This window comes from Adiantum capillus-veneris, chromosome 20 (assembly GCF_014529385.1).
Source record: "Adiantum capillus-veneris isolate H3 chromosome 20, ASM1452938v2, whole genome shotgun sequence".
NCBI lineage: Eukaryota > Viridiplantae > Streptophyta > Polypodiopsida > Polypodiales > Pteridaceae > Adiantum > Adiantum capillus-veneris.
In genome coordinates, this window is record NC_140950.1 from 149,802,976 (window position 1) to 149,823,240 (window position 20,265).

The 20,265-nt window shown below is 41.9% G+C and overlaps 1 protein-coding gene across 1 annotated transcript; it reads right to left on the reverse strand.

Moving 5' to 3' along the window:
* Positions 1–10,972: 10,972 nt before the first annotated feature.
* LOC147433389 (uncharacterized) lies at positions 10,973–13,287 on the reverse strand. Its single transcript, XM_086492073.1, has 6 exons — positions 13,266–13,287; positions 12,234–12,329; positions 11,949–12,123; positions 11,691–11,712; positions 11,559–11,632; positions 10,973–11,033 (listed from the first exon to the last, which is right to left on the reverse strand). The coding sequence occupies exons 1-6, from the start codon at positions 13,285–13,287 to the stop codon at positions 10,973–10,975; spliced, it is 450 nt and encodes a 149-aa protein (XP_086348199.1).
* Between the last annotated feature and the right edge of the window lie 6,978 nt (positions 13,288–20,265).

Here is a 20,265-nt window from a genome sequence, read left to right on the forward strand (position 1 = left end):
ACTCTTTTTTTTCTCCAAGAGTCCCGAATTAAAGAAGCATCCTGCAATTCTTGACATGTTCAGAATGGTTATGAAACTCTTCATTATCTGGCATAAGTAGCTGAATTGGCCACCTAATGATGCTTCCTATTGCTTTTGACATGGTATTGGCTTCTATTGTGGGAAAAGGAAGTGGCCATGTGTTCTCAAAACTTTGAGTTACATGGATAGAGACACATCCACAGCCACACTTTCCCAAAGGATCAGTGAAATGAATAATTCCACATCCCTTTCTTGAGGTTCCTTGAAAAAGAAACACCTTGTCTCCATTTTTCCATTGTGTCTGCAACCAAACAACAAAAGAATATTCAAGGCTTTGGAAGAAGATTCAAATAACACAAACAAAATGAGTTTCTTGAAGTTCCTTGAAAAAGAAACACCTTGTCTCCATTTTTCCATTGTGTCTACAACCAAACAACAAAAGAAGATTCAAGGCTTTGGATTGAGCTCAAAGAAGATTCAAATAACACAAACAAAATGAGTTGAGGTAGCCTACAAAATTTAGTTTTTTTTTTTCAAATTTGGTGGCTTGTTCACTTGATAGAACTTTTAGAAAAATATGTCCATGTAGTCTCATGCTAGTCTCTGCCCCTTTGCTAGGACAAGAGGCTCAAAATCAAGTTTGAGTCTCTTGTGCTATATGAGGTTTAAACTCATGTTTGAGCCATAAGGACTATTAAATTTTCCTGATGACTTATTGTCATTATCAAGTAGAGTCTATTGTAAATGGGGATGTGGAATCTGTCTCTTCAATCTTATTGTAGGAGTATAAAGAAGATGAGTGTGAAGGTAAATATTGCATCTCCATTACCATGGAGAGAAAAAAGCTCACAAATAAAAAAGTAAGTGGGGTGCCAACAATGTGTCCATAGAAGTGTTCATAGACAACCTCCATAGCCTAGATTTCTTGATTGTGCTATGTACTTGACTAAAGCACATTGCGTACTTGCCTAAAGAATTGCGGACATGCCTAGAGTATCATGGACTTTCCTAGAGCGCTATGTACATGCCTAAAGCATTGCGGACATGCATAGAGCGTTACGGAATTACCTAGAGTGTTATGTACTTGCCTAAGACATTAAATATACTTACCTAGAGCGCTATGTACTTGCATAAAGCATTACGGACATGCCTAGAGCATTTTGGACTTCCCTAGAGCGCTATGTACTTGCCTAAATCCTAAAGCATTGTAGACATGCCTAGAGTATCAAGGACTTCCCTAGAGTGCTATATACTTGCCTAAAGCATTGCGTACATGCATAGAGCGTTATGGACTTACCTAGAGCGCTGTGTACTTGCCTAAGGCATTATATGTACTTACCTAGAGTGCTATGTACTTGCATAAAGCACTATGTACTTGGCTAAAGTGCATTATGGACTTCCCTAGAGCACTATGTAATTTCCTAAAGTGCATTGCATTCGGGCCTAAAGCATTGCGAACATGCCTAGAGCGTTATGGAATTTCCTAGAGCGCTATGTACTTGCCTAAAGCCATGCGGACATGCCTACAGCATTACGGACTTCTCTAGAGTGCTATGTACTTGCCTAAGGCATTATATGTACTTACCTAGAGCGCTACGTACTTGCCTAAAGCATTGCAGACATGCCTAGAGCGTTACAAACTTACCTAGAGTACTATGTACTTGCCTAAAGCATTGCGGACATGCGTACAACGTTAGGGACTTACCTAGAGCGCTATGTACCTGCCTAAGGCATTATATGTACTTACCTAGAGCACTATGTACTTAGAAAAGTGCTTGTGTGTATGCACTTATGCATACATATGCTTAGCATTATGTATAAGCACTTATGCATCATGCTTAGCACTTATGTGTAAGCGCTTATGTGTGTGTATGCATGCATAATGTGTGTGTGTGTGTGTGTGTGTGTGTTTATGCATGGTTATGTTGCAATTTACAAAAAGAAGCCACTCACCTTTCCTTCAAAGGGATTCTTGGAGAATAACCCATCGTAGAGGAGCAAAAACGAGCCTCGTGCAATTGAAATGGAAGCCCTAAAAGAGTAAAAGTATGTGCATTAGGATACATTGACCCACATTAGTGTATATTAGCACACATTAGTGCGTATGTGTCTGCGTGTGCATATGCATATACGTATGCGTGTGCGTGTGTATGTGTATGTGTATGTGTATGTGTGTGTATATGTGCGTGTGTATGTGTATGTGTGTACGTGTGTATATGTACGTGTGCGTGTGTATGTGTGTATATGTATGTGTGTGTATGCATATGTGTGTATATACGTGTGCATGTGTATGTGTATGTGTGTGCATGTGTATGTGTATGTGTATGTGTGTGCATGTGTATGCATATATGTGTATGTATACGTGTGTGTATGCGTATGCATGTACGTGTACGTGTACGTGTACGTATGTGTGTATGTGTGTGCATGTGTATGCGTATGCATGTGCGTGTGTATGTGTATGTGTGTATGTATATGTGTGCGTGTATATGTACGTATATGTATGCGTATATCTATATATATACGTTGTTAGGCATTTTTTTGCTAAGGTTTTCCCGCATATGTACATACCCATGCATGGTGCATCGAATAAAGAATTGCCCATTCTCCAGAGCCAAGTAGCTATGTGGGGACCACAGGTCTACAAGCAGGATAGTGTGTATATAGTTCATCGATTTTTATTATTATGATTAGTAGTGTGGTTTTATGCAATAATGAGGAGTTGGTGGTGTGAAAAACTTCTCAAGGAGGTTTGTGGAACCCGCATGGGTCCAGACTATGCGAGTGGTATTGTTTTTTATTTCTATGCACTGGTTTGCAAATAAAGTGGCTTTTCGTTCATAAGTAGCGTCACAATGAAGCTTCATGCATGGTAGCATGTAGAGGAAGATATGTGGCAAGCAATGACATCAGGATGACAGTGGGCCCCACTAGGCGTGCTTTCACTGACAGGGTTTGTGAACTCATCTACAGCGTCCATTTGATGAATTATGCAGAGAGGTCATCATTGGCGAGAAGGTGGGGTCTGTATCACGTGATCATGCATGGATAATACGGAAAAAGTTGGAGTCGTGGCAATAACACGGTGGAAATCTAGTGTACGTGGAGGCATGCAGGACGCGATAGTCATTGTTTTGAGCGGTTTGGGCCCTTGGAAGGTCAGCTATGGACAAAAAAAGGGGTGCCCAAGAGTGGCAACAATGAAGGACTAAGTGTGAAACATGCTAAAAGTAAAGGGAGAACCAGCAAATTGTGTGTAAGAGGAAAAAATCAGCAAGGGAGAAGACGCTACCTTGAGAGCTTGTGAGAGGAGCTTGTTTTTGCCATATCTTTCTCATTTGGAGTCAGATTATGGAAAAGTAAAGTTGTATTGGGGGTTTTTGGCCATTCCGGATGCAATGGTGTTGTCGATTTTGTCAAAAAAGGTACCCATTTTCTGCAGTTAACAGAGATCTTCATGTATGTGTGTGAAGGCCCTGTCTGTGAATTAGCCCTCTTTTGGTATTAAGAGCTCTATGTTTATGAGCCTTCCCTTCTATTAGCATCCTATTGCATCAATTTTCTGAGAAAGATAAGGGTTTCCTCTCCCCTATGTGTTGATTTTATGTGTGTGTGTGTGTGTGAAATTGGGTGTTTCATTGAGGGTGATTATTTGAGTATTTGGGTGCTCTAGATCTTTCCTTTTTGGTAAATTGGTGTCGTGTGTGTGGAATCAGGCCACATTGGGCCTCATCCTAGTGCCCCTTTTACGTGTGTGTTATTCCAAGAGTGTGTGTTGGGTGATTGTAGAGGCGTTGTGTGTATTTTCTTTCTAGCCCACATCTCTTTTGGTGCCCCCACTGAGGACGCCTCTTCGCAGACCTTCAGGTTACAGGTTCACAGACATAGGTGTCTGGCTTCAAACAGGTGCAGGTATAGGTACAGGTGTTCTTCACCACTTGTGTGATCTCACACATCTTCGCTTCTCGTCCCGTGAGTAGAGCGTTACTTTACTCCATAGGTTTTCTTGATTACAGGTTTTCTGCGAGAGGGCTTCTCTCTCATTGAATGCATTTACAATGGATGTATATAATTGTGGGTTTGGTGGCAGTGAGTCACGCACCAAACAACCTCTGTTGAGGTTTATTAGTGAGATCGACAATCAATAGATGTACTTACATAATGTGGTTAAAAAACAAGAACAAGCATCTTATGTTATCTTTGTGAGTGTGTGAGGTTTTTTAGCTTGGGGATTCTCATGTCCGAGATCCTTTCGGTGATTTAGGTGGAAGATCCTCCGACACACCCCATTGCGGCATCAAACCAAGGATGTTATATTGTGGTTAGATCTCAGAGTCTGCATCCATTGCTCAGGCCGTTGAGGCATTGTATTCTTGTTGCACTACACTTATGCCCAGTTAAAGTTAGTGAGACAAGGTAGTGATCAGTTGTTGTGTTTTAGACAAAGATCTTCAATACATGCAGTGATTTTGGATCACATCAAGGGCTGGTTTTTTGGTTTTTTAGCCATTTTGCATCGTTATGCTGCCAAAATTTTCTCATGAATAACCAAGAAAGACCACCATTCTTTCCCTATCATCAAGCACAAAGAATTCGTGTAAACTTGCATGTGGACAGGAAGATTTTCTTCCAATAGCGCATCATATTCATGTTTGGCCCAGAAGGGTTAAGGGAAATAATGGAGTCGCCTTTGCCAGTGATTATTCCCATAATCAACTATGAAGTCTCTTTTGATGTTCACATCTTTGTTCTCTTCTAGAGCACAAGGGTGAGATTTTAACAGATTACTTTCACTGAGGCTACCTTAAGCAGTGTTTCCAAGTGGGTTCGTGAGCAGGAAGCTATGTCATTTTCTTACCCTGTGTTCCATGGACGAAGTGATGAGGATAAGGTGGATTTTTTGGAAAAGATGGAGGTTGCATGCATCAGCAACCATGTTCAAGATCCTGCACAAATGTTACCCCTATTACAAATCTGTTTAAAAGGGGATGCAAGAACATGGTCCAAAGTCTATGAAGAAGAGTTACGAACATATCAGCCACCTGTTGCATTAACTTGGGAGAATCTTAGGGAGGCCTTAGTGGCTGAATTTGTCAAAGTAGAGGACCCAGATAAGGTTTGGCAGGAGATACAGAAGTTAGTGCAGGGAGATAAGCAGACTATTGATGATTACATCAAGAAGTTTTCTCTTCTATGGGAAGACATGTGCAGGGCATTGCGGCCATAGGTGCCTCCACCAGATATGATGAAGAAGGATAAGTTCCTAGCTGGTCTTAAGGATAATCTTCGTTGGAGGGTAGAGTTAAAGAAGTCAAGAAGCTATGAAGATGCCATTGAAATTGCACGGGGGAAGGAGTGGAAGCTGCAGAGAATGAGTCAACTTGGGATGGACTCATCACCCATGAGAATGGAGGTGAAGCAAGTAGAGCCTGTTAATGTGCCTGTAGAAGTTCGCCCAAATGTTCTTCCTATTGGGCCTCATGTTATGCCGACAGTGGTTAATGCCACAGTGCCAAATGATGGGTTAAGGCAAGAGATGAGACAGATGGTGGATCTAATGAAGAATCTTGTCCTAAATTTGCTAAGCAATGTGGGAAACAATCGTGGCTATGGAAGGCAATCAAATCAGCCCAACAATGATGGTGGACAGAATAATGGCAAAAAGTGGAAGAATGTGATTACCTGTTACAACTGTGGTGAGCTCGATCACATCAGCCCACAGTGTGACAAGCCAAGAAGGATGGGAGGAGACATGTATCCCTTGCCAGCACAGTTGCCAAATAGGTCAAATGACTTTGGCATTGAAATAAATGGAGATCCAGGTCCTAGTAGATTAAAATCGGATGAGAAAGGGAAAACAAAGGTGTTAAGTGTGGTTGGTTTGAAGAAGATTACAGCAATTGGGGATCCAGTGGTGATGCCAGCTGGGAAGAGAACCACAACTGAGAAGGAGGGAAGAGATGTTGTAGGTTCAAGTAAGAAGAAGGGAAAGAGCCATGAGGGTGAAGATGTGAAGGAAAAGAGGAAAAGAAGAGCTCGGTGGAAATTTCATGTCTCAGACTTTCTACTAGGGGAGGGGTAAGATAGCCACAGCTTGAAAGAGGACCTAACTAGTAGAAAGGCAGACGCGACAGTGGAAGAAGTTGGTCAACCCAAAGGAGAAGGAATCAGAAAGTGGGTCAGTAAGAGTGTTGGACATTGATGAGTTGTCAGATATTTGTCCCATAGTGGATGTCTGGCACAAAAGGAGGAACCTTGGACAGGGTTATGTGGATGTTGGTGCACAAATCTGTGTGATCACACAAACTTGTGTAGAGAAGATGGGCCTCGCAGTTGCAGGTGTATTAGGGTTTCGTATACGATTAGCAAACCATCAAAAGGTGAAGTGTCTGCGTGTAGTGAGAAGCTTGGAGAGTGAAGCCTATGCAGTCAAAACGGTGGTAGATTTTCATGTGATGCCAGCTGGATTAGGGGCTTATCCAATCATCCTTGGAAGACCATGGTTACGTGCAGTGAATGCTGTTCAAGATTGGAAACATGGTACAATCAGTCTATGTGGGAAGATGGGGGGTAAAATATTGTTTGACATGAATAGCAGAAAGCCACTAGATGAAGATTATGAGGAGGGGGAGGATTCAAGTGATGAAGAGTCTTCCACAGTATCAGAGTTGGATACTGACAACACCACTAGCAGTGATGAGGATGCAGATGTGGCATTATTATTGGTGGACCTTGAGCGGAGTAGCTTAATTGCCGTCATGAAGGGAATTGAAGATGAGTATGAGGGCCATATGAGGTGATTGAAGAGCTAATGCAACCCAAGGTTGAATTGTCAAAGACGCAAGAACTCATGGCAAATATGATTAGCACAAATCTCTCAACCATGGAAAGAGAGAAGTATTTTCACATGTTGTCAAAGTATTTGGATCTTTTCATCACCTCTTATGAGGAGATTAGAGGCTTCAAGGGGGAGGATTTGCGCATTGAGCTGAGGGATGGAGCAAAACTAGTGCGACAAAGAATGAGGAGAATGGGTAGAGAGCAAATGGAAGCCTTGCAAGAAGAGGTGGACAAGCTATTGAAAGTGGGGTTTATATGTCCACTGGAGACAATAGAATGGGTGAGCCCAGTAGTGGTCACTCCAAAGAAGGATGGGAAGTGGAGGATTTGTGTTGACTTCAAGACTTTAAATGCAGCCACAAAGAAGGACCCATAGCCTCTTCCTTTTATTGATCAAATCTTAGATTCAGTGGCAGGGCATGAGCGTTACAATGTCTGCGGATTCTCTGGCTATTTTCAGTTAAAGATTTCTTTTGAGGATCAGAAGAAGACCTCTTTCATCACACCATGGGACTGTTTTTGTTACACCGTGTTGCCATTTGGGTTGTTAAATGGCCCAGCTCATTATGAAAAGAGAGAAAATTGGGCGCTTTCGCCATTCATTGGCAGTTGTGTGAAGGATTTTATTGATGATTTCTGTGTCTATAGCACACGGGCTGAACATTGTGAGAAGATGGAGATGGTATTAGAGCGCTATAATGAATGTGGTGGTCAGCTCAATCCTAAAAAATGCTCTTTTGCACAGCCAAGGGTGAAGCTGTTGGGTCACATGTTGTCAGAAAATGGCATTGAGGCAGATCCCGACAAGGTGAAAGCGATGGTTCTTCTCCCTTCACCGAAGGATTCCAAATAGGTGGCCACATTTGTGCATAAAGTAAATTACATGGCCCGATTTATTCTGCTTGTTTCACAGGTTTTATACCCCTTACAGCAAGTGGCTAAACATGACCCTTTAGTGTGGAACGAAGAATGTGAAACAATATTTCAAAATGTGAAGGAGATTTTAGGAGGGTTGCCCGCCATGCAAGCTCTAGATTGGGAGCAAAGTTTTTATGTGAATCCATCAGTTGGAGAGGATGCCATTGGTGCTATGCTTCTACAAAAAGGAGAGGGGAGTCAATACATGAGGCCCGTATACTGTGCAAGTAGGGTCAAGTTAGTGTCAGAAAGAAAGCTATCTGAAGTGGAGTTAGTTATGGTCAGTGTGGTATTTGCTTGTTGACGATTCTGCCATTACCTCTTGCCACGACCATTTGTTTTCTTAACAAGTTATGCTTTTCTACCTCAGCTCATTAATGGTGTAAACATGTCCAGAAGAAGTGGGTGATTGAGCTGCAGGAGTTTGAGTTTTCATTTCTAGTTGAAGAAAGCACTAGAGCAACATTAGCAGATATCTTGACATATAAGGAAAGCCCTCTTTTGGTCAAGGAAGAGGCAATAAAGAAGGTGTTCAAGGATGTGAAGAAACTCAACAATGCACATGCCTTGTACTTTGATGGCTCGTACAGAAAAAGCCATAATGCAGCTTCAGGGTGTATGGCACTCTATGACCCAGAGGGTAAACTTGTGTGCAAGAAAGGGTTCAAATTGGATGCTCATAGCAACAATGAGGCTGAATATGCTACATTGGAGGCAGGGTTACATATATGCTTAAGGCATGGTGTGAGAAGGTTATGTATAAGAGGAGATGCTCTCTTGGTGGCGAAGCACGTTTTGGGAGTGTGGAAGACCAAGAATTCCTCATTGAGAGAGATGCGTGGCAGAATTAAGAGTATGCTTAAGAGGATGGAGGCATGGAGCATTCAACACATTGAGTGTGCTCTCAATAAGGAAGCACATGAAGCAGCCCAGGACATGATTGGTGAAGTATTTGTACTTAAGGCTGATCTTCCCCTTTATTGTGGCAGAGAATTTTGGCACAAGAGGAGGAGTTTTTGTTAATAGGAGTCATTCCACGGATAGTTGAGAAAACAAAGAGGTATGGTTTTGTACGCAGGGCCTATAAATACTAGCTGATTGGTGACACCTTGTACATGAAAGGGACTAATTTAGTGTTGAGGCATGTGCCATGGAAGGAAGAGCTATTACAAGGTGCTCGAGGAGAATCATGAAGTAGCATGTGGTGGTCACTTTGCGTTAAAGATTACATTGCACAAAATTTTACAAGAAGGTTACGTATGGCCGAGCATACAGAAAGATGTGCATCATTGGTGTAGCTCCTGTAAGAGGTGCCAAGCATATGGGAAACGTGTTTTGAAGCTAGAGTTACGCAAGACAATTTTGGCCTTTGATATTTTTGAGAAGTGGGGGATTGATGCAGTGGGACCACTACCCACTACAAGCAGAGGGAAGTGTTATATTTTGACAGCAGTGGATTATCTTTCTAGGTGGGCAGAAGCTAAAGCAGTTAGGCAAATCACTGCAAAAGATGTTGCAAAATTTATTTATGAAGACATTTGCTGCAAATTTGGGGTGCCTCTGGAGCTTCTTTCTGATCAGGGACCTGGTTTTAGGGTTGACTTGCTGGATTACTTATGTGACAAAATGGAGATCAAGCATAACTACACTACCCCATATTACCCACAGTGCAATGGTTATAATGAAAGGTTCAATGGTGAACTTGTACGGATTTTGGCAAAGGTGACAGAGCATCAAGGCAAAAATTGGGATTTGGAATTACCTAGTGCTTTATGGGCCTATCGCACATCAGTGAAGACGAGCACAGGGTTTACACCTTTCCATTTGGTTTATGGCAAGGAAGCTTTGTTGCCTGTGGAAGTAGAGTTTCCGGCAGTAAAGATGTTAGAAAAGTTACTGGGGCATTCCAGTGATGCATTCCAAGAGAGACTTTTACATTTGCAAGAAGTGCAGTTGGACAGGATAGTTGCCTTGGAGTATTACGAGAAAATGCAAGACAAGGAATTAGCCAAGATAAATCAGAAAATAAAAAGCAAGGGTATTGAGCAAGGTGATTTAGTGCTACGTTATAACAACAAGTTAGATAAAACCTTTCAAAACAAGTTCCAAGTGAAGAGGGAAGGTCCGTTTAGAGTGGTGGATTGCTTTGCAAATGGCACATATCAGTTAGAAGACCTTGATGGGACACCACATGCATCAAGGGTGAATGGGTTGCGACTTAAGCTATATCATGCACGACTGATGGTAGTGGAGAGGGATGAAGAGATTGGAGGAATGGAGCCTGTGTCTTTGAAAAATGTTGCAATATTTGATGCGGAGAGTCTCACAATCATGTTTGCTGCTGCTCATCATGAATGATCTAGCACGCTAGGGGGTGGGCAAACTATGCTAGGCATTTCTTTGCTAAGGTTTTCACGCATATGTACATACCCATGCATGGTGCATCGAATAAAGAATTGCCCATTCTCCAGAGCCAAGTAGCTACGTGGGGCCCACACGTGTACAAGCACGACAGTGTATATAGTTCATCGATTTTTATTATTATGATTAGCAGTGTGGTTTTATGCAATAATGAGGAGTTGGTGGTGTGAAAAACTTCTCGAGGAGGCTGTGGGACCCGCATGGGTTCAGACTATGCGAGTGGTATTTTTTTTTATTTCTATGCACTGGTTTGCAAATAAAGTGGCTTTTCGTTCATGGGTAGCGTCACAACGAAGCTTCATGCATGGTAGTGTGTAGAGGAAGATATGTGGCAAGCAATGACATCCGGATGACAGTGGGCCCCACTAGGCGTGCTTTCACTGACAGGGTTTGTGAAGTCATCTACAGTGTCCATTTGATGAATTATGCAGAGAGGTCATCATTGGCGACAAGGTGGGGTCCGTTTCATGTGATCATGCATGGAAAATACGGAAAAATTTGGAGTCTTGGCAATGACACGGTGGAAATCCAGTGTACGTGGAGGCATGCAGGACGCGATAGTCACTGTTTTGAGCGGTTTGGACCCTAGGAGGTCAACTATGGACAAAAAGGGTGCCCAAGGGTGGCCACAATGAAGGACTAAGTGTGAAACATGCTAAAAGTAAAGGGAGAACCAGAAAATTGTGTGTAAGAGGAAAAAATCAGCAAGGGAGAAGACGCTACCTTGAGAGCTTGTGAGAGGATCTTGTTTTTGCCATATCTTTCTCATTTAGAGTCAGATTATGGAAAAGTAAAGTTGTATTTGGGGGTTTTTGGCCGTTTCGGACGCAATGGTCCTGTCCATTTAGTCAAAAAAGGTACCCATTTTCTGCAGTTAACAGAGCTCTTCATGTGTGTGTGTGTGAAGGCTCTGTCTGTGAATTAGCCCTCTTTTGGTATTAAGAGCTCTATGTTTCTGAGCCTTCCCTTCTATTAGAGTCCTATTGCATCAATTTGCTGAGCAAGATAAGGGTTTCCTCTCCCCTATGTGCTGATTTTATGTGTGTGTGCGTGTGTGTGTGTGTGTGAAATTGGGTGTTTCCTTGAGGGTGATTATTTGAGTATTTGGGGGCTCTAGATCTTTCCTTTGTGGTAAATTGGTGTCGTGTGTGTGGAATCAGGCCACATTGGGCCTGATCCTGGTGCCCCTTTTACGTGTGTGTTATTCCAAGAGTGTGTGTTGGGTGATTGTAGAGGCGTTGTGTGTGTTTTCTTTCCAGTCCACAACGTGTGTGTGTGCGTGTGTGTATACGTGTACATATGTGTGTGTATGTGTATGTGTATGTGTATGTGTATGCGTGTGTATGTGTATGTGTGTATACGTGTGTGTGTGTGTATGTGTGTGTGTGTGTATGCGTATGTGTATTTGTGTATGTGTATGTGTATGTGTATGTGTGTGCGTATGTATGCATATATATGTGTATGCATGTACGTGTGTATGCATATGTGTGTATATGTATATACGTGTGTGTATACGTATGCGTGTACATATGCGTATATGCGTATGCGTATGCATGTGCATATGCATATGCGTATGCATTTGTGTACGCATATGCATATGCGTATACGTGTGCGTGTGTATGTGTATGTGTGCATGCATATATGTGTGTATGCGTATGCATGTGCGTGTGTATGCATATGTGTGTGTATGCATATATGTGTGTGTATACGTATCTGTGTACATGTGCGTATGTATATGCGTATACGTATACGTGTGCATATGCATATGTGTACGTATATGTGTATGCATATGCGTATACGTGTGCGTGTGTATGTGTATGTGTGCGTGTATATATGTGTGTATGTGTGTGTATGTACATGTGTATGTGTGTATACGTATGCATATACATGTGTGTGTGTATGTGTGTAATTTACAAAAAGAAGCCACTCACGTGTGTATTTTTGTGTGTATGCATGCATTGAGTGTGTGTGTGTGTGTGTGTATATGTGTGTGTGTGTGTGTGTGTGTGTGTATGTGTAAAATTGAAAGAAGAAACCATGAGATCGGCCACTTACCTCCTTGATTTGAGGGGAGAAGGATGAAAATTTGTCGATGGATGGAGCTCTCGTATTGGGATCACATACACATACACCTGCAAAATCACAACAAACAAGTGTATTAGAAGCATAAGAGGTGTGACAATGTGTGTGTGTGTAGCAAGTGGGTGTGTGTGGGTACATACCTGTAGATCTAGGGAGAAGGAGTCAGATTTTGAAGAGAGAACCCCATCTCCTACCACCCCACCAAGGATAATGCAATTATCACAAGTAGCAAAGATACTCAAACGCCATATTCAGCCACCCCAGTGGTGGGTTCACAGGTTCTCAAGACCCCAACCTCCCCCAACAAGCATTCAAGGAGTATCTGTGATTCGCAACTTCAACCAACAAATTTCAGTATTTCTTACAGAGGTAGAATCCAAAGAAGATCTTCTCAAAGACTTCCAACACTAGATACCTTATGCAAAAGAGCGAGCAGATTATGAGAATATGTTCTTTAAGCAATTCTGGCCTCAACTACGCAACGAAATTAGGAACAAGGTCAAGGTGTTGGTCTTTAAGGCTCACTACCATAAACGCGACCCATTTGGAGCTATCAATGCTCCAAGCACCTTCCAACGAACTTTGGCGGACATTCGTGCATCGCTACAAAGATGAAAAGGGAAGAAGAATAGAGAAAGAAAAAGAAACAAAAACAAAATAAAAATAAACTGGTTACGAAAATCCTACTAGGGGCGTGATCAGTCCTTGATGCGTGAAAATCTGAATTCCAGACATGCACAAGGGAAAGACTCATGAAAACCAAAAAAGGCATGAATCTCCTATTAATAATCTTTGGGATAATATCTTGTGTATATAATTTGTTATTTTCTTTTATTTCTTACTGTGGTTTATCACTTCACTGCATACTTCACTTTGGAGGATTTTATGCAATTACATTTCATGCACCAATCATGCACAAAATCTTACAAATCTCTTTTGTAGAAAAATGGCTGGAACACGTACTTTATCAAGGACCCTTGTCCTACCCCTTGAATACATGGAGGCCATGGGTGGTAAATTCCTCTCAGGAAAAGTTACTGCAACCTTAGAAGAGATGGTCTCCATCTGTGTCTATACCACACCCACTTACAACATCCTAAAGAAAGAGAAGTACCAAAGCACCCTAGTCATCGTGGGCTTGGGAAGATTGCTGGATTTTCTTCAACTTGGAGTGGATATTCAAGCTTGCACTGATTTCATAGCCACTTATGATGCAAGCTCCCAGATTGGCATCTTTACAAGCCATGATGGGTTAGAGATCCAAGTTCAGATAACACAACATCTGGTGACGACGACGACTGATGCATTGTAGATGGATCTAACAGTACCAAAGGTTTCCCCAATATCTCTTACTGCATTAAAGACAAATAGAATCATTCAAGAAGGGGCAGAAAAGGGCTTCAAATACAATGAGCTTCTTGATAGGGAGCAGGCGGTCAAACTGCCAGGCTTTGACTTTCTAACTACATGTGGATCATGTCCACCGTGTTAGTCAGACAGCCTTAGTTATAGTTATGGAAGTAAAGCCATGTTTTCAATATGTTTATATAAGTCTTATCGATGGGCTAAAGAAGAAGCAGTCGGTACTCTACAACCCACAACTGCTTATAAGGATCCTTTACCTTTTGGCTTCCATTCATTATTGCAATCCAACAATAGCTTCCCTAAAGTACTTACGCACTTCCCGAAGCCATCTTAGAGAGATTAAGGAGATACCTGTGGGGGATCCAATAGACCAAGATGAAGAAACAAGAGAAGAACAGCAAGGACCATCCACCTCCACTATGGATAAGAGGCCTGTACCTCTCACGGACAAAACTCATCAAGAAAAGCTAGATGAGGGTGAAAGACCCCTATCTCCCATCATAAGGTAAGAGCAGCAATGGGTGGATAAGGGACCCTATGAAATTGCAGATATCCTCCACGGTACTCTGCACAATCGAAAGCGTCAAGGTGAAGCGTGCGAGTACTTCAATACACTCTCTAGAAAGTTACAACATCTGGATATTTTTCCTAGAGGAGAGTGCCCCACAAGGGAGGAGGATCCTACAAGGAGTCCAATTGGGTATACTGATGCTCTAGTAGTCACTCAACATTTTCTTTTACAACAAATATAGGAGAATCAAATGAAGACCGTGAAACAGTATTTGGACTACCAAACTAGCCAAATAGCACGACAATATGAAGAGAAGTTGCAAGAAGTAGCAAGGCAAAAAGAGCACGCCCAACAAGAGTTACTAGCTGCACATGCCAAATATGAAAAATCCCTACAAAGGATGGAGGATCTCCAAAGACAATCCAGTCATGATAAAAAAGAAAAGGACACACTCACACTCCTAGTCAGTCAATTAGACAATGTGAACAAAGCACTCAAGGAGGAGATGGCAAAGCAGTTGGATTTGCTAAATTCACTGGCCCAGCAAGGCGAATCTTTGGAAGCAAGGCTCCAAAACTATACATCACAGCTTGAGGCATTCAAAAAGAAGAATGCAAGCAAATGAGGAAATAGCTCGCCTCAAGGTGTTGAGGGGGTCCGGGGCGGGCAACAAGAGAGGCGACCTCTAAACACCCCTCAAGGCTCCCGTGCTGCTCAATTGGGGCTGGGGCAACCACAAGCACAACACAACAACAAACCCACAGCCAAACCCAAACAAGATAGGGGCACCACCTAGTTATGGTATGCGAACTAGGACGCAAGAGAGATTTTGGCACAACCAAGAAGATGCACCACACAACACACACAAGCAACCTCACACCAAGACACACACAAAATGGACCAGAGAGAGCTAGAGCAAAGGGAAGAGAGAGAGAGAAAAGGATCTTGCGTAATACTTTATTTGTGACTTGCAAATGGAGATGGTTCGTTATGATGCTATCGTAGAACTTGTACAAAACTCACTCAATGCTTAGTGATTGCTAAACATTGCCAAAACACACACACACACTGTCTTAGGGTGTGGGAGATCTCTCACCACAATACCCTCTTACAATGGACACAAAATTGGCAATGAAAAACACATTAAAACACTTCCTAAAATCAAGATCAACCGATAAAAACTCAAAATACACAAGTCACCTTGAATTCACCAAACCGTATTGCACAAATAGAAGGACGAAGATTTGAACGTCGAATCACGCCTTTGATGCACCAAACCTCAATTTATTGATGATGAAGGAGCATATACAATAGTGGTTTTGAGATTTGTGGAACTCACGCTCTCTCACTTGCAATGTGTAGCTTGAAGGCTTCTCTCACACCAAGAGTGAAGCTCACAAGTGGTTGCTACACCTAAGTCTCTCCTCAAGCATAGAGTGTTGGGGTGCTATGTGAGATATTGGAGGTTGTTTTACAAGAAGGAGAGGGGCCTATTTATAGGTTGGAGACCCCTCATTAAGATTATTGGAAATCCTAATTTACAAGCTAACAAATCAGGATTATGATTTTTTTGAATATCAAAACATTGCGGGCCTTCTTTGTCTGCTTGAGTCATGGGTGTGGGCTCAAAAGAGAGCATTATTGATGGTAGATAAGGTGAAAGTAAGTTTTAAGGAAGGGGAGAGAGAGAGAGAGAGAGAGAGAGAGAGAGAGAGAGAGAGTTACTATACATGTCTTGAGGTGAGGTGTCTTTTATGGTTCGGTCAATGCTATTTTGTGTTAGTATGTTAGTGGTTAGTAATCACTAGAAAGTTAATGTTACATTTACAATGGGTAGAGTGAGTTGATTTGATGAAGGAAGAGGGGTGAATTAAAATAGAATCATTGAGATGGTGAAGCTTTGAAGAAGCTTGAACTCACCCTTGTGTAGATTGTGGAAAAAATGACCGCTTGTCTTCTTCTTCTTCTTCGCTTCTTTACGCCGCCGCCACGGTTGACCACCACGATGAAAAGAGGATTTGTTGATGAAAAATCCTCAATTTGCAGAAGTTATCATGGTTAAGATGCTGAGTTTTAGATATTTTAGGAGAGGTAAATGAAATTGTAACATAGAAGCAATAGAGAGAGACATGGAGAGGGTGTATGTATGTAGAGGTTCATAAAAGAACTATAGGGATGAGAGAGAAGGGTAATGGTGGAGAGGGTGAAAGAAGCCATGGAAGGTGCAGGTTTGAGTGAGGGATTGAGAGGAATGTGTGTGTGTGTGTGTGTAGAAGTGTGGAAAGAGGTGAGAGAAGACTATGGGCTACTTGTGAGAAAAGTGGGCAGACTGGGGTCCACTCAAAAAATCATAGCTCACCGCTGGTAGCTCCAAAAATCATGAAAAAATTTGAGGTGATTATTCAGAGCGTGGGCTACATTTTCTCTTTTGACCACCGCTCCAAATTCGGAGTGGAGATAGGTGCCAAAATTCTCACCAAAAAGCCTGGGTTTTATGCTGCAAAAGTCTTTTAGTAGCCCCCTCCTTTGTTGAATTTGTACAATGCATCCAAGAGTGAGCCCCTCCTTTGTCATATTATAATACAAAGCATTCAAGTTGCCCTTGACCCATGCATGGAGGAGGATTATTGGTGAAATAAGAAATATATACATGGTGGGACTAGTGTATGGACTATTCATGGACTTTAGCTCAATGAGCACATGGTGTTAGAATAATGAGTAAAAATAATAATAAAAATATGGAGGAGTTATGGATATGGAAAGATATTGGAATCATATGATATGGTCCCTCCTTGAATTATTTTGGGTGAAAGAGGAAAAGGTATGCAAGTAAATAATATAATAAAAGTAACCAATGAATAGAAATCAATTTTTTGTTTTCACGAGGGTGAGGGTGAAAATGTGGGAGTGATTTGTATAAAAGAAAAATATGAGGTTAGAGTATGTACATATTGGCAAAAAAAAATATATATATAATTATGGTGTAAGAGGATGAAAGAAGGTGTACATAGGTTTAATAAAACACACACCTAAGTAGAAATATTTAAATAAAATACCAAAATAATTATTAAAAATCCCTATATTTAGGCCATATATACAATGAAATATTTACACACAAAGAGGCCATAATATACTTTTATTTTTTTTATTTTTTTTATTTTTTTTGGCTCACCTAGCCCAGTGACTAGCTAGCTGAGGGTTTTTTAAGAAGATATGGGAAAAGCCCCCTAACTCACACACGCCTATGTACAATGAAATGGTAGGGATAGCCATAGCGTTTGGGTGAATTTGGTAGGGTGGAGTAACTTAGTATAGCAATTATGGAGAGCCGAAAAACGGCTATCATTAGCCCTCCCCCAGGATGATGGTATATTCATGTACCATCATAGAGCATCTTTTCCAAAGAGAGTGCTTTAGAGTCCTTGACGAGATCTTCATTGTTTGGCCCCTCAGAATTTTAACTGGAGTTACACTCATGCTTCATGTAACAATACTTACATGAGACAGCGGCCTTTGGACAGATCTTTGGTAGATCCTTTGGTAGAAGGCGACTCAAATAGGGCTTCAAGCGATACCCGTTTACCTTCCTGGAGTGCTCTTTACCATTCATGTCCATAAGCTGATAGTAACTAGAATTGAAAGCCTTCTTGACTATGTATGGCCCTTGCCATCTAGTTTCAAACTTGGCATCAAAACGATTGTCAAGTTGATTGTCATACCTTAGCACAAGCTCTCCTTCCTTGATGCCTTTGTCCTTCCGTTTCTTGTCGTGCGTTTCTTTCGCTTGTGTGGCTTTCCTCTTGTAGCACTCGTATGCTGCTTCTCTTTTCCACTCAAGCTCCACTAACGTAAGAAGTCGATCCATCCATACCTCTTGATCATCTTGTGCTCCTTTGCCATGAAGTCGCATTGTTGGAATGTTGAGCTCGATAGGCTGCAAAGCCTCTTGACCATAGACCAAGTGAAATGGTGTGAACTCCGTGGCTTCCCTATATGTGGTTCGATATGCCCACAAGGCACCATCCAAGAAGTCATCCCATAATTTTGTCTTGTTTTGCACCATCTTTCTAATGATTCCTGCAATGACACCATTAGCCTTCTCCACCAAACCATTTGACTGTGGGTAGTATGGTGTGCTATGACGATGTAGAATGTGAAGCTCTTCACAAACTTCTGTGAGCAAGCCCTTCCTAAACCCTGGACCATTATCAGAAACAATCTCCAAAGGTGTGCCAAATCTGCAACAAATGTGAGTGTACACAAACTTGCTAACCGTCCTCTCATTCACTCTTGCCACACTTTGAGCTTCCACCCACCTAGTCATATAGTCTACAGCCACTAGAATGTAGAGTTTACCATTTTTTGTCCTAGGCAGAGGACCCATAGCATCAATGCCCCACTTTTCAAAGGGTCCAATTGCAAGCACTATTTGCCTCGGGCCATGCACCAACCTTCTATTTCCATTTATCTGACAATTGTGACAGCTTTTACACCAATGTTGAACATCCACATGCAAGCTTGGCCAAACATACCCCGCAAGCAAAATCTTCTTCACAGTTGATTCTTGGGCAAAATGACCACCACATGCCTCTTCATGCAAACCTTTTAGAATGGCTGGAATTTCCTCAATAGTTGGTACTCTTCTGCATACTTGATCCTTCCCTTTTTGATAGAGGGAGCCTTCTAGGAAGAGATATACGCTTGCCTTCTTCATGAGTCTCCTCTTCTGAGCTTTTGTGAAGTCTGGTGGAAACTCACCCTCCAAAATGTAGCCAATGATGGGAGCCAATGACTCCAATCCCTGGTACCTCGGTTGCTTCACAGCAGCCGCCACCATGATGACCTGCACTTCTTTCTTTACACATGCAACGGCTTGTTGTGCAAGTAAATCAGCATCTTCATTCTGTTTCCTAGGAATATGATATAGTTGCACTTCTTCAAATTGATTAAACAATCTACGAATGGCATGAACTTTTGTCCGTAAGCTCTCATTCTTGCATGCCCAAATGCCTAAAATCTGTTTAACAATGAGAAGTGCATCTCCCTTTACCATGAGGCGTTGTATCCCTTGGCCAATGCACATCTTCAAACCATGAAGTAGTGTGTCATATTCTGCTTCATTGTTGCTAGTTGAACCTGGTAGATTGACCTTCTCTTTCGTGACCACCTCTCCACTTGGGTTGAGCAACACTAGCCCTCCCCCTGCTTTTCCTGTGGCTCGTCGAAAAGCTCCATCAAAGAACAAGGTAAAAGCATTGGGAATACTTTTTGGTGGTGGCAATGGTAGGGTCTTTACTTGAGGCACCTTAATTTCCTTCTCATGTACCCTATAAGTGAGAATCCCTGCCAATTGTGCACGCACACTATCTTCTACCTTGAAAGAGTATTGGAACTCTTGCAACTCCATAATCCACTTTGAGATCCTAGTACTAAGATTCATTTGAGATGACACCCAAGGGAACAAATTTTCTGCAGTGAGAATTACAAAAGGTTTTGGTAGTAGGTAGGATCTAAACTTTCTCACCGCAAACATGAGAGAAAGCATCATGAGTTCTGCTTCTGTGTAGTCTCTCTCCAAAGCATTCATGACCCTACTAGCAAAGTAGATGGGTCGCATCCTTGTACTGTGGGGATCTTGTTGTAGCAACACAGCACCAATTGTTTCCCTTCCAACACTAGAGCTAACAAAGAATGTGTACTCCCAACAAGGAGGCATGAGTGTTGGTAGCTCTGACAAAATGACTTTAATGTTACAAAAATACTCTTCAAGCTCATCAGACCATGCAAATTCTACTTGTTGTGTCAACTTTTGCAAAGGATGAAGCAACTCCGAGGCTAAGTGAATGAAGCGTGACATATACTTCACCTTCTGAATGAAAGAGATGACCTCCTTAAGACTCTTCGGTGATGGGAGCTCAATAAGAGCCTTTGCCTTTGAAGGATCCACCTCAATGCCTTTATAGGAAACCTTGTGACCGAGCAAGATCACTTCATCCTCACCTATGTGGCACTTGTCGGGGTTGAGTTGACCTCCCATGTCGTAGAGCTTCTTTAAACCTTCTTCTACCCTTTGTAGATGCAATGATTCTGAGCTATAAATGCAAAAATCA